The sequence below is a fragment of the Blastomyces dermatitidis genome (genome assembly GCF_000003525.1).
Source record: "Blastomyces dermatitidis ER-3 genomic scaffold supercont1.4, whole genome shotgun sequence".
Lineage (NCBI taxonomy): Eukaryota > Fungi > Ascomycota > Eurotiomycetes > Onygenales > Ajellomycetaceae > Blastomyces > Blastomyces dermatitidis.
This window is the reverse complement of record NW_025544777.1, coordinates 4947897-4975457: the sequence shown is the minus strand read 5'-3', so window position 1 is coordinate 4975457 and position 27561 is coordinate 4947897. Positions and strand designations below refer to the sequence as shown.

The window sequence follows — 27561 nt, the reverse complement described above, 5'->3', positions numbered from 1 at the left end:
TATCCAGGCCTAGTGAATTTTACGGGGTCTCTGCCGTTCCCCCCAGCCTGGAGAAGAAATTCAATCCATCGTTCTTTCGTCTCTTTCCCGCCCGCAGTCTCCGCCCTTCCACCCACCCCCCCCCATCACGACTCATGATTCTCCTCTCCCCACTGTTTTAATTTTACTAATTATTACCCATTGACCAAAATATATTTCTTAATTGTGCCATTCTCTCTGCGCGCGCTTAAGCGCTTCTAGTCGCGTGGTTGAACCGAAGTCAACGCAGCTCCGCGGCAGCAACAGTAAAAAGAGCCTGAGCAACGGACCGAGACACCAACGACACCACCCCTCCGAATGGAGACTTGCTAGAGAGTTGGGTGGACAATAACTAGCGCAAGGCCCCACTGGAGGGGGCCTGGCGGTTCTAACTAAGCTCCGTTCTACGTAAATAGCTATTCCTTTCGCTTGCCTGTCGTTTCTCTCTTTTTTTTGGAGAGAGAAGTAAGGCGCAATGGCTACGACGATGGCTAGCTCTCCTAGCGCGACGGCGGCGATGGAGCGGAATATTGATGTCTATGCGACCCGGTTGGCAGATGTGAATATCGGTATGGGGCATTTCAACGATTTTTCTTGCTTCATCTTTGGTGTATACCGCGGTCCTACTTGCGGGCTCTTGTTCCGCATGTCTGTCTACTGGCATAGTGTTAAAACTTACGCCACATCGATTGCTAACTATTTTCTTCTTCTTTTCAGAAACTAAGACCAGAACCAATATCGCGATCGAGCTGCGCGACTCGCTGGAGCAGCTATGTTCCGGCCCCAGTTACCCCATTTTTCTTGCGAAGCTATGGCCGGTCTTCAAAAAGATCCTCAAGGGCGAACCGGTATTTGTTAGTTTGTCTTATGAACAGGTATGGGATACATTTATGTATATCTTCTGCGACTTTTTCCACTATCGTTGTTGGAGTGCTAAGGATTCAAATTCTTTTTGCTCGAGCGGTTTTAGAAACTGCGGAACTGTGTCCTTGAAATCCTCCATCGACTTCCTCTAGACCTCCCCGATGTCGAACCGTACGCTGGTGATATGGTCGATCTCCTACTAGAAGTTGTTCGAGTTGAGAATGAGGACAACGCTGTCCTCTGTATGAAGACAATCATGGATCTGGAACGACGGCAGGCCAAGGCAACACAGACGAGAGTCAAGCCATTCCTGGAACTTATACAGGAGATGTTTGAGACAATGGAACAGGTCGTTCGAGATACTTTCGATAGCCCTGCATCGGGAGGACAAGGCATGCCATCAACGCCGGGCGCAACATCACAGAATTTCCAGTCTCCACGGCCCAGCTCGCCCGCAACCTCCGTCTCTGATCTCGGTCCCGACCAGCAGTCGAATCAACAGCTTTTGAGAGGAATGCAGTCCTTTAAAGTCTTAGCGGAATGCCCGATCATCGTCGTCTCGATATTTCAAGCTCATCGGAGCGTCGTTTCTGCCAGCGTCAAAGTCTTCGTGCCCCTAATCAAGGGCATTCTACTTCTGCAGGCGAAGCCACAGGAGAAGGCACATGCAGAGGCCGCAGCTCAGGGTAAGATCTTCACTGGCGTGTGCAAAGAGATCAAGAATAGAGCGGCCTTTGGTGAATTTATCACCGCGCAAGTGAAGACGATGAGCTTTCTCGCCTACCTGCTCCGGATGTATGCGAACCAGCTGCAGGATTTTCTCCCATCTCTGCCGGGTGTCGTTGTGCGTCTTTTGCAGGATTGCCCGCGCGAGAAATCAAGTTCTAGAAAGGAGTTGCTTGTCGCCATACGTCATATTATCAACTTTAATTACCGCAAGATCTTCTTAGATAAGATTGACGAGCTCCTGGACGAGCGGACGTTGATTGGTGATGGGCTAACTGTCTATGAGGCGATGCGACCACTAGCATACAGCATGCTTGCTGATCTCATACATCATGTCCGCGAGTCACTTAATCGCGATCAGATTCGTCGGACCGTGGAAGTGTACACGAAGAATCTTCACGACGATTTCCCTGGCACTAGTTTCCAGACCATGAGTGCCAAATTGTTGTTGAATATGGCAGAGCGTATAGCGAAGCTTCAGGATAAGCAGGATGCGAGATACTTCTTGGTCATGATTCTTGACGCTATTGGGGATAAGTTCGCTGCCATGAATCACCAATTTGACAATGCTGTTAAGATATCACGGGCATTTAAGAATCAACCAGAAAACCAGAGGGAATCATACCTCGCGGAAATCGATAACCCACCGGATTGGGATGAAATCGATATCTTTTCCGCGGCTCCGATAAAGACCTCAAACCCGCGAGAGCGCAATGCCGATCCCGTTGCAGATAATAAGTTTCTCTTCAATAATCTTGTGAAGGGGCTGAAGAGCTTATTTTATACACTGAAAGCAACTAATCCGGACAATATCAACATCGATGAGACCATCGTTCCGCCCAATTGGCCCGAAGTTTCGTTTGGGTACAAAGCCGAGGAGGTCGCGGTGATCAAGAAGCTGTTCCATGAGGGGGCTAGGGTTTTCAAATATTACGGAATCGATCAGCCAGAACCTGAAGTGCAATACTCTTCACCGCTGGAATTCCTTGCTAGTCAGTATATGCAGCAGATGGGTAAAGAGGAGAAAGAGCTTCTGGAGACCTTCGGCACGATTTTCCATTGCATCGACACAGCTACGTTCCATGAGGTTTTTGAGACTGAGATTCCATATCTTCATGAGCTTATGTTTGAACATTCTTCGCTATTGCATTTGCCCCAATTCTTCCTCGCAAGTGAAGCTACGTCTCCGGCCTTCGCTGGGATGGTGCTGCAATACCTCATGGATCGAATTCATGAGGTGGGGACCTCAGATGTATCCAAATCGAGAATCCTGTTGAGGATGTTCAAGCTATCGTTCATGGCTGTCACGCTTTTTTCAGCACAGAACGAGCAGGTCTTGCATCCCCACCTCACTAAAATCGTTACCAAGTGTATAGAGCTCTCCGTTACAGCTGAGGAGCCGATGAATTATTTCCTCCTCCTCCGCTCGCTGTTCCGAAGTATTGGTGGAGGCAGATTCGAACTCCTATACAAGGAAATCTTACCGCTCCTGGAGATGCTTCTCGAGACCTTCAATAACCTCCTCCTAAGCGCTCGGAAACCCCAAGAACGCGATCTTTACGTTGAACTCACATTAACAGTCCCTGCCCGTCTCAGCCATCTACTCCCCCATCTCAGTCATCTCATGCGCCCCATTGTCGTTGCACTTCGGGCTGGCTCCGAACTCGTTGGCCAAGGTCTCCGCACACTCGAGCTTTGTGTTGATAACTTGACCGCAGCCTATCTAGACCCAATAATGGCGCCGATCGTAGACGAACTCATGACTGCCCTTTGGGACCATCTTCGTCCAAACCCTTACAGCCATTTCCATGCTCATACCACCATGCGAATCTTGGGTAAACTAGGTGGTCGTAATCGGAAATTCCTCAACCATCCACCAGAATTGTCCTTTCAGCCGTTTGCCGATGATATTCCCAGCATTGATGTTAAACTTATTGGTGGTGCAAGCAAGGAACGTGCATTTCCCCTGGATATTGGGATTGATTTGGCACTGGGGAAGTTGCTTGAAGTACCTAGGACACCGGCAGCGAAAGCTACTGATGCACATTACAAACAGCAAGCGTACCATATGCTGAGTTCTCAGCTGAAGCTTTATATTGGCCTTGAACACCCGCCTGAGGAATTGGCTACGCTGGTGCGATTGCAAGCGAACGACTTGGCTGAAGGAAGACTAGTCGGGCCGGATATTCTGGAAAAGTCTGAACGGAGTGGCTCGATTCCGAAGAAGACGGCCCAGGAGGAGACAATGAGGAAGTTACTGAAAGCCTGCATTATCGCGACAACTATCCCGGACCTGAAACAGAGTGCAACTGCATTCGTCACGGACGTGTGCCGGCACTTTACTATCGTTGAAGTTGGTCGATCACTCGCACAAGCGAGACACGCCAGGAGACCTTTCAATGTTAACTCAGGAGAAGGTCCTATGTACCTAGACACCCGAGTGCTTGCGGATGCCCTCGTGGAATGTTTTTCGTCTGATCATCGTAATGTTCGCGACGCGGCGAAGAGCGCCATGCTTACTATGCGTGATACAGCCGCTGTTATCTTCGGTTCTCCGGACAAAATTGCCAAACTCTCCTTCTTCTCGCACCTTGCGCGAGTATTTTGCCACAACTGCCATGAGGAAGAGTGGTTTACGAAAGCCGGTGGAAGTCTTGGGATCCAAGTCTTTGTCACGGAGCTTGACCTCGGCACGCCATGGTTGGTTGATCGGCAGGCGGAGTTCGTCAGGGCCCTCATGTATGTCATCAAGGATACGCCGACGGATTTGCCTGCTAGCACTAGAGTACAAGCGCGGGATACGCTAGATAAAATTCTCCGCAGATGTCAAACTGGCGTGTCCAAGGAGGATTTGAAGAATGAGAAGAGCAGGCTGACCAGTCTCTGTGGGTTTTTCAGTTACGAGCTCTCGCACATGAGTAAACATGTCCGCGAGACTTCTCAGCAGGCGTTTGAGACTATTGCGCAAGCTGTTGGTGCTGAGAAGCATGAGCTCCTCGCTCCTGTCAAGGATAGGCTTCTACAGCCGATCTTTAATAAACCGCTGCGTGCTTTGCCGTTTCCTACAGAGATTGGATTTATCGATGCCATCACCTTTTGCCTCGGTCTTCATCATGGAATCGTGACGTTCAACGATCAGTTAAATAGACTGCTGATGGAATCATTGGCATTGGTTGACGTCGACGACGAGTCTCTTGCGCCGAAGCCAAATGAATTCAAGACCGCAGAGCAAATTGTGAACCTCCGAGTCTCCTGCCTCCGCTTGTTATCTATGGCAATGAGCTTCCCGGATTTCGCGAGCGGCCCGCAGAATACAGGGCGTGCACGTGTCATCGCCGTCTTCTTCAAATCGCTCTATTCTCGCTCGCCGGAAATTATCGAGGCTGCAAACTCTGGTCTGCGAGATGTTTTGACGCAGACGAATAAGTTACCGAAGGATCTACTACAGAACGGTCTTCGGCCCATCCTTATGAACCTGCAGGATCCGAAGCGGTTGAGTGTTGCGGGGCTTGATGGCCTAGCCAGGCTGCTGACGCTGCTCACAAACTATTTCAAGGTAGAAATTGGTTCTCGATTGCTTGACCACTTGAAGGTCATAGCCGATGATAATATTCTTCAACGAGTATCATTTACGCTCATTGAACAGAGCGCATCCATGAAAATTGTCGCCGCTACCTTTAATATTTTCCATCTCTTGCCTCCGGCTGCGACAACTTTTATGGAGCGATTGGTGAACAAGGTTTTGGCCTTAGAAGAACGATTGCGGAGAACGTCGAATAGCCCATTTAGAAAACCGCTCGTGAAATATCTCAACCGATATGCGAAGGAAACATGGGAGTTTTTCCGTGCTCGCTTGAATGACGAAAGATATGGTCGTTTCTTTGGCCAGATACTGATGAACCCGGAGAGCGTAGCCATACGGTCCACCATTGTGACGGAGGGTGATACGCTGGTTTCCATTGCCTTTGTACAGGAGCCTGTCGACAGCGGCAGGAACACTGTCGTTATTAATGCCATATATGTTATCTACGCAATATGTTACCATGATCCAACCAAGAGCTGGCTGAAAAACAATCCCGACCTTAAACGACACCTCATGAACGCCGGACGGGACCTCGAAAGTAAGCTCCGCGCCGACAAATTGCCGCCCAACGAGCGTCTCCGTGTTGAACAAGCTCAAGATCAGCTCATAGATATTTTCTTATCATACCTGACGCATTCACTACATGACATGGATTTCCTTTTTGAAATCATCAATCGATTGTCTGCGCGTGAGCTCAAGACGACTCTTGCTTTTCCCAAATTCCTTTATGAAAACATCATCACGAACGAATCGATTGATTATCGGCGGACGCTTATCATGCGTTGTTTGGACCTCTATGGCCAGCGCAACGTGTCACAGAAAATGAAAACTTATGTATTCCACAACCTAGTCAATCCCATCTTCGCAATGGACGTGAAGAACAACTGGGGCCAACAGTCTACTACTGGCCCGAGATTAGTGGATAAGACCATGACCGAGGCCATCCATAACAGACTCTGGAAGCCACAGCTAGGTGACATCAGTGAGGAGTCCAGTCAGCCAGGTGTGGACCATTCGCGCATGGAGCTGCTACAGCTGTCCGCCTTGCTGATCAAGTATCATCATACAATCGTTCAAGATACACGAAAAGATATCATCAAGTTTGCCTGGAGCTATATTCGCCTGGAGGATATTATTAACAAGTACGGTGGCTACGTTTTAATCAGCTACTTTATCTCGCACTATGAGACACCGTCCAAGATCGTAATACAGATATACGTCGCCTTGCAGCGAGCCCATCAAAACGAAGGCAAGGCGCTGGTGACCCAGGCTTTGGAAATTCTATCCCCTGTACTTCCCAAGCGGGTAACTTCAGGAGGAGATTCGCGGTACCCTTTATGGTCTAGGTGGCCACGGCGCATTCTGGCTGAGGAGACGGCAAACCTACAACAAGTACAGAGTATCTTCCAATTCCTCGTTCGACAACCAGATTTATTCTATGAATCTCGAGAAAACTTCGTGCCCCTCATTGTCCCATCTCTTATCAAAATCGCCGGACCTCCAAACCCGTCCAACGAAAGTAAGAAGCTGACGCTGAACTTGATCGGGCTTATCTGGACGTGGGAAGAAAGGCGTGTGCGGGAGGCTAGTGTGCTGCCACCACCTGCTACAGAAGAGGCTCAGGCTACCCCGTCCGCTGCTTTGGCCCCGCCTGCCATGAGAGAGCGACCTGAATACATGGTTCCTCTTGATCTCCGCACCGCCCTTGTCAAGTATCTCGTTACATTTATCTGTGGCCTTCCCGAGAGGTACAAAGTCCCTGCGTCGAGGTTCCGGGAGAAAAGCACCTTGCGATCTGCGCTCCCTATTCTCCATGGCGAGATGATTAAGAAGGCTATGCAGTTATTGAAAGGCCTTATGTCTTCTGAGTACTGGGGTGACTTGGATATCGATCTGTATCAAAAAGTGACGGAACCCATTCTGTGTGGGGAGAAAGCTGACAAACCTGATGAGAAGCATACGAGCAACATGATCAATGCTCTTCAGGTTATTCGCATTCTACTTGCTTCTAAACCTAATGAATGGATAGTGAGCCGTTCTACGCTTTTGCAGAAGCTATTCGAGAAGCCTCTCCGATCAGATAATCCCGAGATCCAGGACTGTCTACATGGAAACATGGATGAGACGGATACCGCTTCATTGCCACCACCGGTCAAGCGTGTTTTGGATGCAATGCCTGCGGATGACCAGCCCGAAGATGAAGATGCGATGGATGTTGATTCTTCTCCTTCCGAGTTTGTTACATACCTCTCCGCAATCGCCACAGAGGCGTTGTCCGCCACCAATTACATTGCGGCCATCAACATCCTTTGGACCTTGTCGAAGTGCAAACCAGCAGAGATCGACCAGCATGTTCTTCACGTCATGAAGATATTCTCACTAAAGCTTGCGAAGGATCATGTAGCTGCGTACGCGAACAGCGGCAATAATAACTCTGCCAATCCTGCTGGAAATATGGCCAATATGCGGCCTGGGGAACAACAACACCCTTCTTCTGATGATCCAGAGTTTGAAATTGGCGTCGACCTGATTTCGAAGACTATTGATCTCCTCGCTACGAGGATGTCCTACCTAGGAGAACAGCGGAGACCTTTCCTTAGCGTGCTTGCTCAGCTTGTCGAGCGCTCTCAAGACATCCGCCTTTGTACTAAGATCCTGCGAATGGCTGAGTCTTGGATATTCGACTCCACGGAGTCTTGGCCGACGCTCAAGGAGAAAACTGCAGTGTTGCATAAGATGCTGCTTTTCGAATCCAGGCCAGATCAGACACCCCTCAAACAATTCCTAGAGCTAGTCATTCGCATCTACGAGGACCCTAAGATCACGAGAACCGAGTTGACGGTTCGGTTGGAACACGCTTTCCTCATAGGCACCCGCGCACAAGATGTCGAAATGCGCAATCGCTTCATGGCCATTTTTGACCGTAGCTTGACACGATCGGCAAATACTCGGCTCAGCTATGTACTAACGTCGCAAAATTGGGACACGCTTGCCGATTCCTTCTGGCTCACACAGGCGTCTCAGTTGGTTATTGGCTCCATAGACATGACCACGCCCGCTCGACTCCACCAGGAAGACTTTACGGTTTCGCCCACTGCATTCCTCTTCGGAAGCTCAGAGAAAGATCCCAGAAAGGATGGTCTGATGGTGGACAGCAATCTGGAGTCTCTAATTTCAGACCACAGAAAATTCTGCCAGGAACTGGGTGATGTTAAAGTTCGTGATATTCTGGAGCCCCTTTCGCAGCTCCAGCATGCAGATACCAAACTTGCTTATCGGATCTGGGTGACACTCTTTACTGTTTGTTGGTCTACATTGAATCGGGATGAGCGGAGCGACTTGGAGAAAGGCATGGTAACTTTGCTCACGCGCGAGTATAATCGCGGCCAAATTGACGATCGACCAAATGTTATCCAAGCACTTCTCGAAGGTGTGGTCAGAGCTAAGCCGCGTTTCAAGATCCCACCGCATGTCATGAAGTATCTCAGTCGCACGTACGATGCTTGGTATATTGCTGCTTGCGCCCTTGAGGAATCGGCTATTAGTCCGCTGATCGACACTCCCGCCGTGCGTGAAAGTAACCTCGACGCTCTTGTTGAACTTTACGCTGGTTTACAGGAAGATGATTTGTTCTACGGCACCTGGCGAAGACGGTGTAAATTTGTCGAAACCAATGCTGCGCTGTCTTATGAACAACAGGGAATGTGGGATAAGGCACAGCAACTGTACGAGTCAGCTCAAATCAAGGCGCGTACTGGGGCAGTTCCATTCTCGCAAGGAGAGTATTTCCTCTGGGAGGACCATTGGATGATTTGTGCGCAGAAGCTGCAGCAATGGGAGATACTTAGCGATTTCGCGAAACATGAAAACTTCAACGACCTTCTCTTGGAAGCGACCTGGAGAAACCTTGACAACTGGCAGGGCGAAGCGAATCGCGATCAGTTGGATTCCCTGATAAAATCTGTTTCCGATGCCCCAACTCCTCGACGGACGTTCTTCCAGGCCTTCATGTCTCTTCTCAAGTTCCATGGGAAGCAAGATGGCCCCCAGGAGTTTAATAATATATGCGATGAATCCATTCAGTTGTCGATCCGAAAGTGGCACCAGCTTCCCAAACGGATTACGAACGCACATATTCCGATTCTTCAGAATTTCCAGCAGCTAGTCGAGCTCCACGATGCAAGCGTTATCTGTACCAGCTTGGCGCAGACAAATGAAAGGAATCTAGACACCAAGTCTGGGGAGCTGAAGATGTTGTTGGCAACCTGGCGTGATCGATTACCAAACGTGTGGGACGATATTAATGCCTGGCAAGACTTAGTTACGTGGCGACAGCACATTTTCCAGTTAATTAATGGGACTTATCTCAGCCTTCTTCCCCAGTCAAATACTGTTACTAGCAATTCATACGCTTACCGAGGTTATCACGAGACAGCCTGGATTATCAACCGCTTTGCTCATGTTGCACGGAAACACCAAATGCCCGAAGTGTGTATCAACCAGCTTAGTCGCATCTACACACTACCAAATATTGAGATCCAAGAAGCCTTCCTCAAATTAAGAGAGCAAGCCAAGTGCCATTACCAGAACCCGAAGGAACTTAACAGCGGACTCGACGTGATCAACAATACGAACCTGAACTACTTCAACGCCCAACAAAAGGCCGAATTCTATACATTGAAGGGGATGTTCCTGGCTAAGCTCAATCACACCAATGAGGCCAACGAAGCGTTTGGGGTTGCTCTATACTACGATCTACGACTCGCCAAAGCCTGGGCTGAATGGGGTCAATACAGCGATCAACGATTCAAAGAATCTCCTAAGGAAATAGAACTTGCAAGTAATGCCGTTAGTTGCTACCTCGAGGCAGCTGGTCTATACAAGAGTTCCAAATCAAGAAAGCTTCTGAGTCGCATTCTTTGGCTGCTGAGTCTGGACAACGAAGAAGGGAAAATTGCCTCCGCCTTTGAAAATTTCAAGGGTGATACGCCTGTCTGGTACTGGATTACCTTCATCCCACAGCTGCTCACTAGTCTATCCCACCGTGAAGCAAGATTGTCCAAAGCAGTTCTAAGCAAGATCGCCAAGTTATACCCACAATCTCTGTTCTTCTTGTTAAGGACATGCCGTGAGGATTTAGTTTCTATCCGCAGATCGCATGAGCAGAAACAGGAGAGGCTTAACCGGGCGAAGCAGCAGCAACAATCTCCGGGCATCGGCATCAAAGATAGCACACCGGAGTCGAAGCCTGGAACGGCCGGATCTGATGGTTCTGCGATTAATGGTACCACAGATGCGCAGACCTCACCTAGACAGCCGCCTCATATTGGCCAAACTGGACAACCCCGACCAATGGGACAGCCGGGACAAGTAGGACAGCCTGGGCAGATGGGGCAACCGGGGCAGATGGGACAAGTAGGCCAGCTCGGCCAACCTGGACAACCAGGCGCCATGAATCCCTTGCAGCAAAAGCCAGACCCAGACGCTCCACAGAAGGAGCCGCTTAAGAAATCGTGGGAATACGCGGAAGATGTCATGGCTACCCTTAAAACCGCATTCCCCCTCCTAGCGCTTTCGATGGAGACAATGGTCGACCAAATCCACAAGAACTTCAAGTGCCCGCCGGATGAAGATGCATACAGACTTATCGTTGCTTTACTTAATGATGGTCTTGCTTATGTGGGTCGGATGCCTGCTTCGTATGCACAAGACTTCAAACTTCCTCCAGCGACAGAGGGCAACATTACTCGCTTCGCGGAGACTATTCTTCCCGCGCATATCCGCAAGTCATTCGAGGCTGATTTCGTTGTCAAGAAGCCGACCATGCACGAGTACATCCACAAGCTACGACGATGGCGGGATAAGTTCGAAGAAAAGCTTGACCGACGACCACATACACAATCCCTCGAAGCATTCTCTCCTCACCTCAGCGAGTTCAAATTCCTCAAATTCGATGAGATTGAAGTTCCCGGGCAATACCTGGAGTACAGAGATAAAAACCAGGACTTTATCCGCATCGATCGCTTCCTACCGAATGTTGAACTTGTGCGTGGGATCGGGGTCTGCCACCGACGTTTGAAGATGCGTGGTCATGATGGTAGTTTACATTGCTTTGCTGTTCAACATCCTGCTGCACGCCATTGTCGCCGGGAGGAGCGGATTTTGCAACTCTTCCGGATATTCAACGGCATCCTCTCTAAACGAAAGGAGAGCCGGCGTCGCAATATTTATTTCCATCTCCCCCTCATGGTTCCCCTCGCCCCTCATATCCGGCTTGTTAAGGATGATCCGTCGTATATTTCGCTGCAGGGAGTCTATGAGGACCACTGCCGACGGACCGGCATGAGCAAAGACGAGCCTGTGCTGTTCACCATGGAAAAGATGCGGTCGCTGGCCGAGACGAAACTAAATGTGAGTGATTTTGGATCGCAATCGTTACCACAACCCTTTACTAACCGTAATAATGAACAGCGCACGTCTGAACAGTCCTTAGTTCTGCGGTCAGAAATCTTCTCCGCTATCCAACAGAAATGGGTTCCTAACACGATCCTGCTCGAGTTCTTCCAGCAAACATATCCCAACTTCGCTGATTTCTGGCTTTTCCGTCGCCAATTCTCCTACCAATATGCTGCAGTCGCGTTCATGACATATGTCATGCACATGACCAACCGCTACCCGAACAAGATCTCCATCTCCCGTGCCACAGGAGATATCTGGGGATCCGAATTGATCCCCAACATGCACACAGCCAAACCTCTCTTCTTCAACCCTGAACACGTGCCTTTCCGCCTTACACCAAATATCCAAACATTGATGGGCCCCTTGGCCACTGAAGGTATCTTCGCCTGTGCAGTGATGGCAATTGCCCGTTGCCTTACTGAGCCACGACATGAGCTGGAGCAGCAACTGAGCCTCTTCGTCCGTGACGAAATGATCTTCTGGTCCACCGCGCAGCGAGCTTCGCCGATTGAGAGCCAGCTGCGAGATATGGTACAGAGCAATTGTGAATTCATTGTCAATAGGGCTGTTAGCCTTGCGAGCCCACCTGACGGAAACTTGCCTGCCAACCAATCCGTCATTGACCTTATTTCGAGGGCGGTTAATCCGCAGAACCTAGCGCAGAGTGACGCGTTGTGGATGCCCTATTTGTGATGTGCCGCTCATGGATTGTTTTCTCTCTTCTTTTACTCAGTACCCCTTCTGTGATATTGCTTTGTGGTTTCTTCTTTTTCACCCTTTTATCATTGTGGTTGTTTTGTGATTTCTCTTTCTATCAATTTCTAACTTCCTTTGTACTATTTTTTAAAAACATTGATCCGACTTTTTTACCTTTCAGTTGTTTATTGTTAGTAACAACCTCCTATTGTTTTTTATTTTTATTTCGAATACTGTAAAACGCAATGACGGCTCTGAAATGAACTGGGGACGGAAAATGCAGGCAATGGTCTGTCTATCATTGCTCAGCGTGGCGTCAGGGGTTTGTGGGGTTAATTCTATGGAGGCCTAGGAATAATTTTAGTATTTATTTATCTGTATGTATTGATGAAATTACATTTAAATTTCTCTATAAATGTTACTCATACATCATATCCAACTGGCTTAGAACATACTTAAAAAACAAAAATTTCACATCCTTTATTGATGAATTGTATAACTCCCTTGGTATGTATCCAATGACAATGCTCCAACCGCAGTGATAAACGCCCAGATATGCTCGAGACCAGATGCAAGTACTATGAACCATAAACGAACTTCAAACCAGCGGCGGCTTCTTCTTAATCCCAAGACCGGCGTTAAACGGTTTCTTCGGTTTTCGCACCCTAGCAAACGAGGGAGGTGGTGGCATATCGGACTTCTCAACAGCCGGTGTCGCCCCACCCGATGAAGAGGCTTCATCCTCCACTAGTCGCTTAACCCTCTCTCCACCATCTGTCATAAATGCCCTCCTCGCAGCCTCCTCATCCTCCCTCTCAGCCCTAAGTTTCTCCTCGTCCGCCTCTCGTTGTGCCTTCAGCAACGCCGCCTCTTCACCAGCCCCTCTCTCCCCCCGCTCAATCCTCGCATTTCTCGTCCGAATCTCATCCAAAGCATCCGCCACTGCCATCTCGCGCTTCGAATCCTGCATTTTCTCCTCCAACTCCATCATCTTATCCCGCTCTTCCCTCTCTTCCTTGTCTCCCTCCTCCCTCTCCAACCTATCCAGCGTCTCATCCATTGTTTCATTGACCTCACTTTCCTTGGCTTCCCTCCAGGGCTCAAAATTACGCTTAGCACCGCGTTCGCACGTATAGTCCATGTTCTTGGGGTCGGTTTTGAAGGTTATTTCACTGCTGCACCGAGTGCAGCGAATATAGAAGCGATAAATGGGGATGTTTAGATATTTTTCTTCTGTAGTTTCTTTGCGCGCGTTGAACTTGCGACCTTTGTATATGTATTCACCGCAATTTGTGCATTTTAGACTGAATGGAGCCATCAGGCGGACTGTTAGGAGCTTGGGACCCGTTGCCCGTAGGTGTTTAGGTGTCCGCGTTATGACGGACGGGTCGAAGTCCGGGGGATAGTACTTTGTGAGCACTTTGCGTTCAGACATGGTGGGCTAAGTAAATGAGCGTCTTTCTCAGTGAAATTGTGGATAACTAGTAACGGATAGTTATATATGAGGCTATTTATCACTTTGGCAGATTAGAATGAGGTGGTTGAAGAGCAGACGTGGCGTGAATTGTGGCAGGGTTGAGGTTCGCGCCACCGAACTTTGGGGGAGGCTTCAAGATCACACGTGGTATTCAGCTCCCTCCTGTAGCTCCGAGCAAGAACAGAACCTCGACAAACAAAGTACCAGTGAATTTAGGATATAGTTTCGAAGGTTGTTTCTACTTTGTCCATTCATCACAAGAGTAAACAGAACTTCTGTTATAAAATATATGAAGTACACAGTACATCAATATACTAGGTATTGTTTTGTCGGCTAAATATACAAATACACAGATTACCGTACCGATACCCGCCATGTGATGTCAACAGACGCACAGACCACATCTCGATTGCTTCTTCCTCGCTGGGAAACATCAACAGCGAGCTTTTTGCGACAAGCTCAACATCCCAACAAAACAAACCTTCTACCTAGTAAGCACGCGGGGGAACCATCTACATGAATTGTCCAACTCAGTCCGGATGAGTGACTGTCCCTGAACACGGAATTTTGAGGGGTACCGCGCTTGACGCTTCATGGAGTCCTTTCTCCGCAGCTGGCGGCAGGACGCCCTGAACAAAGGCCAGCATGATGCAGCTATCTACATAGGCGACAAGGTGCTCGCCCTTACAAGTGAGGCTTTTCAATTTCTAGTTCAATGGCGTGCATTTCACTGTGAACTGACATTTATTCCCAGACAGTGACAATGATGCATTCTGGCTTGCACAGGTACATTTCTCAAACAACAATTATACTCGAGCACTAGCGTTACTATCGAAGAAAGATTTGATCGCCCGGAGTTCGTCATGTAGATATCTGGCAGCGCATTGCTATATCAAGCAAAACAAATTTGACCAAGCCCTCACCATTCTTGGTGACAATAACCCTACCCACCTTGTAGCCTCCTCCAGCAATACCCGGCGGAAATTACAGCATCTGAATGGGAATTTCAATATTACGTTGCGCAATGGGAAAAGTGCTTCCTCTCGGGCAGATCGCGTTGAAAGAAGCGAAGAAAGAGAACGGGAAGATGCCAAAAACATCAAGTTTGAGGCTGCCATGTGCTACCTGCGCGGATTATGCTATGCCCGACAAAACGCTTTCGATAGAGCCAGGGACTGTTATAAAGATGCTGTGCGAATTGATGTGCAGTGCTTTGAGGCATTCGATCAACTTATGAAAAACTCTCTTATGTCTCCAGCGGAGGAGCTCGAGTTCTTAGAATCCCTCGATTTCGACTCCATTACGTATTGTACAGACCCATCAATAGCTCAAGAAGCCGCTGAATTTATGAAACTCCTATATACAACTCGCCTATCGAAATACTCCTCCCCTTATGCTCTCTCTTACGCTACAGAAACGCTATCCACACATTACAATCTTGCCGATAACCCTGATCTTCTTCTCTCTCGTGCAGAAACTCTCTATACTCAGTGTCGATTCCCCGAGGCATTGTCACTTACATCCTCTATTCTCTCATCTTCTGATGATTCTGGACCCATGCTTGCCTCACAGGGAAGTCAAGGTCATAACCTTGGCCATTCGCCTGCCGTTTACCCTCTCCATCTCGCATGTTTATATGAGACGGGCGCCACCAACGCTCTATTTCTGCTTGCCCATACTCTTGCCGATAACGTTCCAGGGGAATCATATACATATCTCGCTATTGGTGTATACTACATGTCTGTTTGTAAAATTTCTGAAGCCCGACGCTTTTTCTCCAAGGCCTCCCTTTTGGATCCTCATTCAGCCCCAGCCTGGATCGGGTTTGCTCACACATTCGCTGCAGAGGGTGAACATGACCAGGCAATTGCAGCATACAGTACTGCTGCGAGGTTATTCCAAGGAAGTCACCTTCCGCAACTCTTTTTGGGAATGCAGCATCTTGCTCTAAACAACATGTCTCTGGCTCACGAGTATTTGTCTGCCGCCTATTCAATGTCATCCGGCTCAATGTCTGATACCATTCCATCTTCTACTGAGTCATTATCTCAATCGCCTGCTCCATCAGGTGGCGACCCACTGGTGCTTAATGAACTAGGGGTCGTTTTATACCACGAAAATAACCTTGAAGGTGCCGTCGAATTATTTCGCCAAGCGCTAGCCTTGGCCTCGTCATTAAATTGTGACCCAGGTGCGTGGCTCGCCACGAGAGCTAATTTAGGGCATGCTCTGCGTCGTTTGGGACATTTTGAAGAAGCACTGGCGGAGTTTGATGAATCCCTTCGAATCGGAGCCGGCGGGTCTGCGACTGGTTATGGAGCGGCACTCGCAGGTGCAGGAGCGGGTGGTCTTGTATCTGCTGGTTCTACGAGCGTTGGTGGCTATGAAGATAGGGGCCTTACCGGGTCCTTACATACGGCCCGTGGCCTTGTGTTACTTGAACTAGGACGGACTATGCAAGCGGTCACCGCATTACATGAGGCGGTTCGCGTCTTAGGCGCTAGCGGCAGTGACGCTGCAGCCGGTGCTGGCGTTGCGGGAACTTTACTCTCAAGAGCACTTGAAATATGGGAAATTGAACAGGAGAAGCAGGAATACGTGCCGCCACCCACCACCCGACAAACTGCTGCTGGTGCTAGCAGTAGAGAAAGGACTACGTCCAAAAGCAAAGAGAAGTCAAGGGAAAAAGCAGCCACGCGGACTAAGTCACGTGGACTGGACCGGCGGGCCACCCATGAAGAAGAATGGACGAACGAACGCAGTGGTCTTGTCGAGGACCCGAATCAAAGTGTTGAAATGGAACTGGATGGTGAAGCTGAAGGTTTGCTAAACCCGGCTTTGAACCGTGCTAGATCCAGACACGCTACTAGGCAACGGGGCCCCGATGACGCTACGGCGGGAGCAAGGCGTGGTGTCGGTGTGACTACGACCCAGGCGCCAAATGTCCCAGCCGAATCTTCGAGATCGCGTACGACTAGGTTTGCGGGGAGGCGGAGGAGCCCTGCCCGCCGTGGGCCTGGTGGATGATGCGGAATGATGGAATACCCAAATTACGCCCACTTCTTTGAGATTACTTGATAACTATAAAACTTTATTATTTTTATACATGTCTTTTTCTTCTTACTTCCTTTTTTTTTTCTCTTTCGTGTTGGGTTTGGGACACTGGAATTAGGGAGCTCGACATGCTGGTAGCCGATACCCATTGGTTTTTTTTTAGGTTTGTGTTTTTCTTGTATGCAGTATGAATACGACGGACTAGGTAAGAGAGTGGGCAAGGATAATAATGTTCATTGCACTGCTCTGGATAAAGTTGGTGTCTTGCGCCTTCACCCTGTTTTCTTATATATTTTGTTTCATGCACCTTCAAAGCAAGCATTCTGGGGTGTTGCAGAAAAGAACTGAACGGGTGTATATATATAGAGGTACCAAGATAGGTTTGACGTAGCAGAAGTAACCTTTGATGATACATGATGACATAGTAGCTGTGTTTTTGCAGAATGTCCGAGAAAATGGTGCACAGGCAGGCAGGTGTATGGTATGGGAAGTTAGGAGGGCCGGGTGGGGGAGGGAAAAGTGAGGTACCAATTATGAGGAAGCCCTTGTAGGGAAAATATTGTAAATCTAGCTATCTAAATTATCGAGATTAGCTCTATAAAAGAGTTTTTCCTGAAAAACAACATTTGAAAATCACAGAAGCTTAGATTTCCTTTGATCTCCTGTCGACTTTTTGAGTCCACGAATTTATTTTTTTCTAGGCATGTCGTCCGAGTACATAGATACGTGTATCAACCAAATTAATAGCTGTGAAATCATGCCATCTTAAGCAAAAAGAGACCGTCATGAAGGAATCGTTCAAATCCAAGGCTTACCACGAGCAGTGTCTCTCTTCCCCATCTCATCAATAAAATAAACCAAAAAGACAACGACTGGGAAAATGCAATCTAAACAACGATAGAAAGCAGCCCGCCCAACATTTCTTTTCTTAAAACAAAGTCCCTTTTTAGAACCCTACCAACCTACTAGTCTACCTCTTCACAGGCCTCATATAAACATTCAACGGCGGTTTTGTATAGAAGAGGAATACTCTTTGTTTCCGCAACCAGTTCGCGCTCTCTGGCGCGAGATTCATGTCGAAATTATAGATCAGGCGCGCGAGAATGAGGCGCATTTCGGCGTATGCGAGGCTAGTCCGTTTTGAGAAGTAATAAGAAGTGGTTAGCTTTTTTGGCCAGGTTGGGTTTGAGGGGTCAAGTAGGAGGAGGTAAAGGGGTATAATGGAGTTAGTTATATTAGGGGTTGTGTTTCTTTCTCATTGATATTATAATATGCGTGCTTCACTTACTTTCTGCCAAGGCAATTTCTCGGTCCGACATGGAAAGGCTGGAGCAACTCGCGCTTATCGTTGGCGAACTTGGGATCCCCTAGGAAACGTTCCGGGTGGAAGGCGAACGGGTCCGTGAAGTACTTTTCGTTGTGATATGTGGCCCAGTGGTGGATCGCGACCACACTCTATTATGACCAGCGTACGGAATATTTTGTCAGTCTCACATCTCGATACAGAAGAAGAGATGAAGGGAGGGAAGGGAGGGAAGGAAGGAGGGGAGGAACGTCTTACATCCTCCGGAATGAATTGTCCAGTTATCTGACAACCGCCCTTGGGAATCACTCGGGGGAGCCCGAGCGGCACGGGTGGATACACTCGCATTGCCTCGTTAAGACATGCAAGCATGTAGTCCAGCTCGTTTACGGAGTTCATGTTAATATCGTCTTCACTTTTGAAAGCTGAGCGGACCTCCGCTGTCAGCTTTGCAAGGGCTTGAGGGTTCGATAGCAACAGGTATGTTACGCCGCACAGAAGTGTTGCGGTTGTTTCGGAGCCGCCGACAAGGATCAGTCGAGCGTTTCCTGAGAGGGTATCGAGGCTCATATTCTATAGGAGAAAGGGGAGTCATGGTTAGCATAGAAGCGATCTGGTATCCCAGAACTAGGGATTTATTTCCCAAGGGCGGAGTTTGCTTTGCAACAGAGTGTTTACCTGTTATACGTATAATAGGAGAAGATATTTTCAGTTCTTGTCTTGAAGCAGTGACTTACCCATTCTTCCTGTTTCTTCAACAATCCCTCAATTAGATCCGGGCGCTCTATACCGGCGTTCATCCGCCTTAGGATTTTCTCCTTTGCGACGTTCGCCTGACGTTTCATTGCTGTCTTTGGAATTAAGCTCAACAAAAATTTCTTAAATGTCGGGAAATAACCAGCGCATTGCAGGAATGAAGCAATTTTCCCTGATGCAAGCATAAGCTTGACAAAGGGGTGGAAATAGGCATTTTCGAGGCATCCAAACGATTCACCAAACGTCAGATCTCCGATGATATCGAACGTGGCATAATTATACCACTGCGTAAGGTCGAGAGACTTCGAACCCGCTCCACCCAGTTCAAGGAATCTCTTTATCATGAGGTCGATGTGCCGAGTAATCAGGGGTTCCTGTTCCCTCATTGATTTATCGGAGAAGCCATGGGAAAGCTGACGGCGCAGGCGACTGTGCTCCTCGCGATCTGCGTTAATGATACTAGTTGACTCGTCCGTTCCCCCAGGACGATAATACTGCCAGAACTTTTCTAGTTGTTCTTCGCCACTTTTGCGATTTCCCAATATATCCTTCCAGGAGCCCGGGCCGCAGATAGCCAGTTCATGAGGGGAGATTCGTACCACGTCGCCGTAAGCCTTGTGCAGGTCTAGTACGTCATATTCTAGAGTCCCGCGAAGGATTTTGTAAATATACGGCACAAGGCTCATCGCATGGCTGGTTGGGCCAGGGAATGAGCGGAGTGGGTGGTAAAAAACATTGTAAACGAGTTTACTGCTGAGATATAGTATGACCTAGAAATTTCTATCAGTGAAACTGCAAGCTATACGTCTCAGCAATTAACCTATCTGTTAGCTATCCCCTTTGGGAGGCAGTAATTTTTCAACTTACAATAGCAAGGCTGGTCGAAAGCATAAATGGATTCCCTACGAGTTCCTGGATTGTCGATATCACCGCCATGCTCGGTACACCTATGTCAACAAAGACGGAGTGGGAATGAAACAGATATGAGATAAAAACACATAAGAATGAACAAACATTCAATAAATAAGATTCCTTGCTCGCAGGTTTTTGTTTTGTGAATCATTGTCCTTAATGGCAACAGTGGTGCCTTCTGCTTAACCCATTGCTGCATTGGAACCCTGCTAGATATCTCCAATTCCAATCGATACTTTTATGCCCAAGATTGGGAGGGGGGAATCAGACTAGGCTTGTCTAGGGAGCTATTTGCGCCGCAGCACTTAGGGCCTGTTCGGTGCGGCCGTGTGTACTCATTCTTTTTGTACAGATCTCCACTTTTTTTAAAAAAAGTACAGCCCCAATATCATGACTGTTCAGTGGGCAGAGCATCTGTACTAATTAATATTACAGCTGCTTTTTGCAAAGTACAGATGAAAAAGGCCCAGGTGTTCAGTGGATTGAGTGGCTGTACTTGCATCTTTTGCCAAGATCTTATAAATCAGCAGTATTTAACTTCAATGATGTGTGACAGTATACGGAGTTCGGAGTACAATATAGTGGTTGAGGGGGTTGATCGGCCCTTCTACCAGCAGCGCTGGTGGTGACTGAGCTCTTTTGCCCCAGTAGCCTACACAATATAGTGGTTGGTCACGTGATCTAGGGAGATCGCCACAGGCAATACGCAGGCGGAGATAGCACGCTCAGAATACCCCCCTGCATTGATATAGTAGAGAGCTTCGATAATCAACATGATGACACGAAGTCTGCCACCTCTTTTCGTCTTTTGGGTAATCCATTATTCCATTGGCCACGAAGAGGTTGTCGCGATAGCAGAGAGAACCAATATCAATTTAGCCAGCTTACCGCAGATCGAGCATGTCTGCAGTCATAACAGTCCGGAAATGGAAAAGTTGACCGTGCCGGGAAGCATTGCCGAAGAAGGACGGCGGGAATGGAATGGATGTCAAGGATTTTGTTTGGGTAAGACTCGTTCGATGAAGAATGAATGATTTCGCTAACTTCTTACTATCTCTTGAAGCAATAACTGCCGTGCGATGATTAGACCAACAGTCTATCATTTGACAGATTATATTATCTGCATAAGTGTATGCTTCTCAGGCCCTCTGTAGCCACGGGAGTGAGCACTTCAACAATAGCTGATCCAACGAAAATATTTGCAACCTTTCGGCAGCTACCTCTATCTATTCATCTATCTATCAATCCTATTGCTCATTCTCTGGATACAAATCGGCTGGCTGCTAACCCCACGGCAACGCTGGCGATTGGCCGGCATTACCGAGAAGCCGAACGCACGGGTTGTTTTGCCGGTCTGGTTTGGCAATTTGGCAGCGAGCACGGCTCACGGCTCACGGCTAATGGCTAAAGGCCAATGGCGCAGGGCAACCCGATATCGAGAGCCGGGACGACGCCCATGATATCCGGCGGGTGCGATGTTTGCTTAGAGTGTTGAAAAATTCAACGGCTCCGTCTTGATACTAGTAACTAGGATTGTCATTCTCTCTTTACTAAAGTTGGCACCCACATTGATAAACTTGCTGAAAACTTGCTGTGGAGAAGCTCGCCAGCCTGGCTAGAAGCTTCCCCCGCATGTTTTTCCCCCTGTCATGATAATGGCAATGGGTAATAATAATAACTAACCAGTAGTCTGATAGTAAATACGTAGTCTGTAGAACCCCTCCGAAACACTAATCATGCCGAAGAAACAAAGACGCTCTTCGGCAACAGAGAAGTTTAAAAGATCAAAATCCCACGCAGATGATGCCTTTTTACCCGCTATAATAATAATAGTTTTGCTAAAATACCTAAAACCTCTTCCCTCGCGTCTCTTCTTCTATTCTTATTGAACGACCACCGCTCGAACTATTGAAAGTATTGCAAACAGAACGGTATGTGCAATGTTTTCCCTGTCACCCCGCCCATTTCGCGCTATTGGAAAAGTATTCTTGCGCTGCAACGGAGCTAGTTTGGTACTTGAAAAGTACTATATCCTATATTCCTCTCACTCACGGCCTTCACAATTCCACGTGGTGAAGAAGAGAAAAAATCTCCTGCAGGACGGTTTAAAAGGAGGCTCCAGGAGACCAGACCATTTGCAACGGCTGACGTTTTTTCTAGAATCCCGTCACCAGCCCTGATATCCCTATCCTCCTACTGACCGACTGCCAGTAACCCGCCTATACACCCCTCAGCAAAAACATCATGGCCCCCCGTCTAGAGGGCAAGGTTGCCATCGTCACCGGTACGTGTGCCTCTGAATCCACACAAACCTGTCATCCCGTTTCTTTTTGTTTTATTCAAATCCGCATTCCCTAAGAAATTGACGAACAGGTGGTGGCTCCGGATTTGGAGCCGCAATTGCCAGACGCTATGCGCAGGAGGGCGCAAAGGTGGTCGTTGGCGATATCAACGTTGCCGGCGGCGAGAAAATAGCTTCGGAATACCCAGAGAGCATCATATTTATGAAAATGGACGTGACCAAGGAAGAGGACTGGAAGGCCGTGGTTGAGCAGGCCGCGAGCAGGTTTGGCCAGGTAGATATCCTGGTGAATAATGCGGGCACGACGTATAGAAATAAGGTGAGTTTTGTTTGGAATTCTTTTTCGACGGATAAAGGGAGAGAAAGAAGAAAAGAACTACAAATTATCTATATCTCAGTTATTTACTTTTTTTTTTTTCTTTCCCACTTCCAACGCCACGCAGAGTTACGCCATACAGAAATATAATTAAAACTAACATGAAGAAAAATGCAACCCACAGCCGTCCGTGGAAGTCACAATAGATGAATTCCAGCGCGTCTTCGACGTCAACGTAAAATCCATCTTCCACGCCTCCAAATCCTTCATCCCCAAGCTCCTCGAACAGGGCAAGGGCGGCTCCATAATCAACATCTCCTCCACGGGCGCCTCCAGACCCAGGCCTGGCCTTGTCTGGTACAATGCCTCCAAGGGCGCTGTTTCTAATGTCAGACTCCAGTCTTCCCCCTCCCCTTTACACACTGTCCTTCTTCAACCCTACCCGCCAACCAACAAAACAAAGTAACCCAGAACTAACAAAAACAAAAACACAACAGGTAACCAAAGGCCTCGCCGCCGAATACGGCCCGCACCAGATCCGCGTCAACAACGTCTGCCCCTTACTTTCGGGCACGGGCCTGTTCGAGATGTTCGTTGGCGTGCCGGATACGCCGGAGAACAGGGCGCAGTTCATCTCCAACGTGCCGCTGGGCCGTCTGACGGAGCCGGACGACGTGGCGAATATGTGTTTGTATCTGGGCAGTGAGGAGGGGGCGTTTATTAATGGGACGGATATGATTGTGGATGGGGGGAAGTGTATTTAGATTGGGGGGGGGGATATGTTATGTTGAAAGGGGGGGGGATTTCAATTTGACTGCTTTTTGCTTTTTAGAGATAGAGATTAGAGATAGGATAGAGATGGGGTGGTTTTTTTCATAGGGTTGGGGATGGGATGGGAGAGCTTTTTGAGCTATTAGAGAACTATGACCTCTGGTTTGAGCTGTTTGCCTGTTTTTATTCAATTCAGGTGACGTTTAGGCGTGCTGGGTGACCTTTCCAAGGTGTACAACGGGTGAATAGACGGATAGGAAGATCCAACTGAAAAGAAAAAAACAAAAAAAGAAAGAAAGTTATTATTACCCCTTTTCACTTTTCGTATAGATTCTTCAATAGCCGCACGAGATCTCGGAGAAATAGGTGGAGCATGCATGATACTAAGGGTGAAAACTAAACGGCAAAATCAAGGGGGGGAAACAATACAACCCTATTTAACATTCCACAGAGGCTAGCTAACTTATTGAGATAAAATAGATGGTGAAAAATATGTGAAAAAATATAAAAAAAATATCCTTCTCCTCTTCCCTAAAAACTACAGGCATCTCACTACCCACTCCCATCTCTTTCCCCTGCTTCCCCGAATCTAACCAGGGCATCACACGCCCAGCTAGCTAGACACCACCACATACACACACACACACACACACACACACACACACCATAAAGTATGAGAAAATAAAAAGATACAAAAAAAACACAAAAACAAGCTTCACAAGCTTCCATCCCTCCAGCTCTTTTTAATGGAAATGCCCGTGTCCATGACGCTTATGAGCCCTCCGCACAGCCTTGGCTCCAGCAGGCGGGGTCGCACCCGCCGGCAGCTCAATGGTCGTCGTCACCTTCTCCTCCATGATGACAACCTCATACACGACGTTGCCCTCAGTGTACGTGCTCGTGGAGATCGGGGTGGCGTTTCCGTTGTAGTCCTCTTTGGGCGCAAAGAATTGGCCGGGGGCTGGGGCCGGGGTTGTGGAGGGTTTGGGGGCAGGTGGGGGTGGGGGTGGGGGAGGGGGAGGGGGAGGGGTAGCTGCGGCTGGTGCTGGTGGTGGTGGTGGCGGGGGTGGTGTGGATGCCGCTGGCAGCGGGCCGGCAGCATCTTTCGCTGGGGCGTTCAGCTCGGGGAGCTTGATTTTCGGGGCCTTGATTTCGGGGACCTTGATCTTGGGTAATTTGGCGTAGGCGGGGCCGGGGAGGATCTCGACGGCGCCGGGAAGCCCGCCCTTGGTGAACTGGCAGTCTTCGTTGGCGAGGATGGAGGGCATCTTGAACTTGCATTTGTTTTGTTCTCCTTGGGAAATAAGGGTGAAGACGGGGCAGTCTTCGACGCGGCCAGAGGGGTTTCTGCAGGTCTTCACTGCTTTTTCGAGGGAGCCGGGCTCCCAGGCTTCCATGAAGTCGGCGTGGTAGCCACTTCCCTGGGGGTCGCCGTTGGAGAGGACGAATTCACCCTCGACGCCCCTGTACTTGGCGGTGTTCCAGATGGTCTCGTAAAGGAGGGATACGAGGCGGGTTTCGAAGCCTTGGGGGCACACACCGTCCTCGACAAGGCTGGGATATGCCATGTGGGATTTGTGGTCGGGGCTGTCGAGGTCCTTGCCGTTCCAGCAGGATGGGAACATCATCTCCATGCGGACGCCATCAGGGCAGTGGGCGTCGATGTAGCTCTTGTCTGGCAGGGTGTGGCGGAAGAGGGTGGGTTCATTCTTGCCCCCCGCGTAGTTCAGGCAGTTGAAACCGATTGCCTTTTGGGAGAGGGCAAATTGGGAGCTTTGAGCCCCCGACCAAGAGGACTTGGGAGGGTCTGGAACTGGCCAGGTGAAGTTACGCTGGTATGGGTCACCGGCAAGCATACGGAAGCCCTTTGGGAAGGCCTTCACGTTATCTCCGCGCAGCAGATAGTAGCTGCAGAATGTGGACATATTAGAAGATACGGCGGAAAAACAAAAGCGGTAGCTTTCTATGTTGTGTTAAGGGGAAGGGGGGAGGGGAGGGGGATTAAACTTACACAAGCATACCACCGACTTGGTCCACCAATTCAGTATCGCCATTGGGGTATTTGAAGTAGGTTGCGGGAGTCCAATAGATGGATTTATCCTCCTTGACAGCGCAGGAAGTGCAGTCAGACGCTAACAGTGAATCCACAGTGACGCTCATGCCGAAGTCTATTAAGCAGTTAGTATTATATATATGTATATGTATATAAACATTCCACCAGCACAAAAAGGACAGAAAGAAAAAAGAAAACAAGTAGTTCTCCAGATCAATACATACTGCTGGCACCGTGAATAACGTGTGCGTGAGACGAGATGGCACCCGGATTGACCAGTGGATCAAGACGGGCCACGCCCAGACGGCCCCGACATGGCAGACGCCAGAACGCCAACGCCGGGGAGATGGTCGCCGCAACAACTGCGGTGAAAACGATGCCCAAATGCATGTTTGGTATAGATATGTATATGGTTTGCCTATGATATGGCGGTGTGTATCGAGTCCGGACTCGGGAATATCGATAATAGGTTGCTTTTCTGGATGAAGTCTAGGTTCGTCGTATATAATGAAAGTGGAGGAACGATTGGAAAGCCTGCAATCTCAATTTCCCTCGGGGCGAAACAGTGTAAAGAGTGACAGACGCGACAAGAAAAAAAGGAGTGTGTTGATGGGATGATTGATGAATCAAAGGAGTGACGTTTATCGAGTCATCCAGCTGGGAAGTGGATTGGGATGTTTTAAAACATTAATAAGACCCCCCTAAAAGAACACGGTGCGCAGTGAATAAACAGCGGATGAGGTTGTTTCGTTTCGTTCAGAACAAGAAACAACTGCTCCTTTTTCTTTCCTTTCCCAGTGAGTATATCCCAGTGGCGATGCCAATTCCCTTTTTATTGTCTATTTTGTTGCTTTGTCTATACAGTCCGCCTCTCTCAGGTCAACGGTTGTATAGTGATGTCTTGAAGGGAGGGTAGGATGGAGAATTGGGAAATATGGACGGCTGAAACGAACGACAAGAAGAAGAACAAGAACAAGAAGCAAAAGGGCGAGTCCTCTTTGAGGCGGTAAGTGCACGAAGGCAAAAGGAATGAATAGCTTCAGCCAGCTGACTGTCTTCCTTTTGAAAAAAGGGAGATGTAGCCTCGAAGGGACGGGCAGAGGGATGCAGAGGAAGAAAGCAGTAGAGGTGGTGGTGAGAGAGAGAGAGAGAGAGAGAGATGGAGAGAGACGGAGAGAGATGGAGATGGAGAGACTTGAGGATGAGATGAGACGGGAAGAAAGCGCAAGAAGACTTCAGTCGATGATCAATTTCCCCTTGCAACTAAAACCCGCTTGATTCGCACGGGAAATTTCAGATCCTGAGCGCTAACACACCTAGTGCAGCTGGGCATATTGTCCTATCCAGGCTATCCAGACAGACTATCCTATCCGGACAGACTATCCTATCCAGACAGACAGATGGAGGAGGATCTTGGTTCAGATTTATTATTTTTATTCTGATGATGATAGGGCAGGCTCACCTACATCATACAAAAACTGCCTGCTGTCAGCACTTCGCAGGGAGGGGGTTTGAAACACCATCCAAATTTATCCAGCGGGGACTTTATATAACTTCTGACATTTGCTAATCCGCAGCTAAAACTTCCTCCCTCCTTGTTCCCACTCCTTATTAGTTAGTGACTCCTGATTGCTCCTGAGTGAGTTCCCCCCAGAATCAAGGGCCCAACCCGAGTTCGCCTGGCACGATACGGTGTACGCGCTGTACTTAGCATTCCATGTGGCACATCTTGGCTCGAGAATATTCTCTATCCATCACCTACGATCCGCTCTGCTGCCTGAGCCGTTTACGGATCTTGGCTCCATAAGAATAGATTATTTAGCAGGACGGAGGAGGAGTAATGTGTTCCAGCGGTCCCTGCTGTGAGCTTGTGTGTGATGTGAATTGTCACACACCACGCAAGCATGAACATCCCCGATCGATCCTAATTTGCCTTCTCATAGGCCTGCGCGAATGAGGGGATGGGTATTTATTTGTCTTTCTTTCTTTCTTTGACTGTTTTTTGCCCCCGGAGCCAAAAAGAAAGAGAGCCAGAAAAATTAAAAATTCTAAAAAAACTGCAGTATGGTATGTAGGGGATTCCGCCCCCTCCCTTTGTCCAAGGCGGCCCAGCAAGGGGGCCGAACTTCTTATTAGCATCATGCCTGCCATGCCTCCCTAGCTAGCCCCGTCTGTCGTTAGTGCGGCCTAGGACAATGCGCCAGTCTCCATTCTCTCCTGGCCCCTTGCCTTGCCGTGCCACTAGGGCCATGACATGACAGGATTTGGGTA

At 48.6% G+C, this 27561-nt stretch overlaps 7 protein-coding genes across 8 annotated transcripts; 4 read left to right on the top strand and 3 right to left on the bottom strand.

Annotated features, from left to right (window-relative positions):
- Positions 1-12: 12 nt before the first annotated feature.
- On the top strand, positions 13-12823 carry BDCG_04507 (transformation/transcription domain-associated protein). The gene is made up of 4 exons (XM_045420168.1): positions 13-587; positions 736-893; positions 989-11602; positions 11663-12823. The coding sequence occupies exons 1-4, from the start codon at positions 494-496 to the stop codon at positions 12341-12343; spliced, it is 11547 nt and encodes a 3848-aa protein (XP_045276324.1). The 5' UTR covers positions 13-493; the 3' UTR covers positions 12344-12823.
- Positions 12447-14124, bottom strand: BDCG_04506 (mRNA splicing protein Yju2). Its single transcript, XM_045420167.1, has one exon. It carries the CDS (start codon positions 13779-13781, stop codon positions 12945-12947), a length of 837 nt encoding a protein of 278 aa, XP_045276323.1. The 5' UTR covers positions 13782-14124; the 3' UTR covers positions 12447-12944.
- BDCG_04505 lies at positions 12889-17635 on the top strand. Of its 2 annotated transcripts, none has more exons than XM_045420165.1 (2): positions 12889-14513; positions 14578-17635. In XM_045420165.1, the coding sequence occupies exons 1-2, from the start codon at positions 14417-14419 to the stop codon at positions 16848-16850; spliced, it is 2370 nt and encodes a 789-aa protein (XP_045280905.1). In that variant the 5' UTR covers positions 12889-14416; the 3' UTR covers positions 16851-17635. The 2 variants fall into 2 exon arrangements, with proteins under 2 accessions (XP_045280905.1, XP_045280906.1); XM_045420166.1 differs by having other exon boundaries at positions 12989-14513; positions 14582-17561.
- BDCG_04504 (cytochrome P450, family 3, subfamily A) lies at positions 17410-20619 on the bottom strand. The gene is made up of 5 exons (XM_045420164.1): positions 19804-20619; positions 18918-19706; positions 18439-18753; positions 18166-18332; positions 17410-18007 (listed from the first exon to the last, which is right to left on the bottom strand). The coding sequence occupies exons 1-5, from the start codon at positions 19870-19872 to the stop codon at positions 17848-17850; spliced, it is 1500 nt and encodes a 499-aa protein (XP_045276322.1). The 5' UTR covers positions 19873-20619; the 3' UTR covers positions 17410-17847.
- A 2-nt stretch (positions 20620-20621) lies between these two features.
- On the top strand, positions 20622-20909 carry BDCG_04503 (uncharacterized protein; the record flags this gene model as incomplete). The annotated part of the gene is made up of 1 exon (XM_045420163.1): positions 20622-20909. The coding sequence occupies one exon, from the start codon at positions 20622-20624 to the stop codon at positions 20880-20882; it is 261 nt and encodes an 86-aa protein (XP_045276321.1). The 3' UTR covers positions 20883-20909.
- Positions 20910-22092: 1183 nt separating this feature from the next.
- BDCG_04502 (oxidoreductase) lies at positions 22093-23230 on the top strand (the record flags this gene model as incomplete). Its single annotated transcript, XM_045420162.1, has 4 exons — positions 22093-22132; positions 22222-22469; positions 22651-22854; positions 22964-23230. The coding sequence occupies 4 exons, from the start codon at positions 22093-22095 to the stop codon at positions 23228-23230; spliced, it is 759 nt and encodes a 252-aa protein (XP_045276320.1).
- A 299-nt stretch (positions 23231-23529) lies between these two features.
- BDCG_04501 (WSC domain-containing protein) lies at positions 23530-27398 on the bottom strand. Its single transcript, XM_045420161.1, has 3 exons — positions 25515-27398; positions 25249-25405; positions 23530-25145 (listed from the first exon to the last, which is right to left on the bottom strand). The coding sequence occupies exons 1-3, from the start codon at positions 25678-25680 to the stop codon at positions 23981-23983; spliced, it is 1488 nt and encodes a 495-aa protein (XP_045276319.1). The 5' UTR covers positions 25681-27398; the 3' UTR covers positions 23530-23980.
- Positions 27399-27561: the final 163 nt, after the last annotated feature.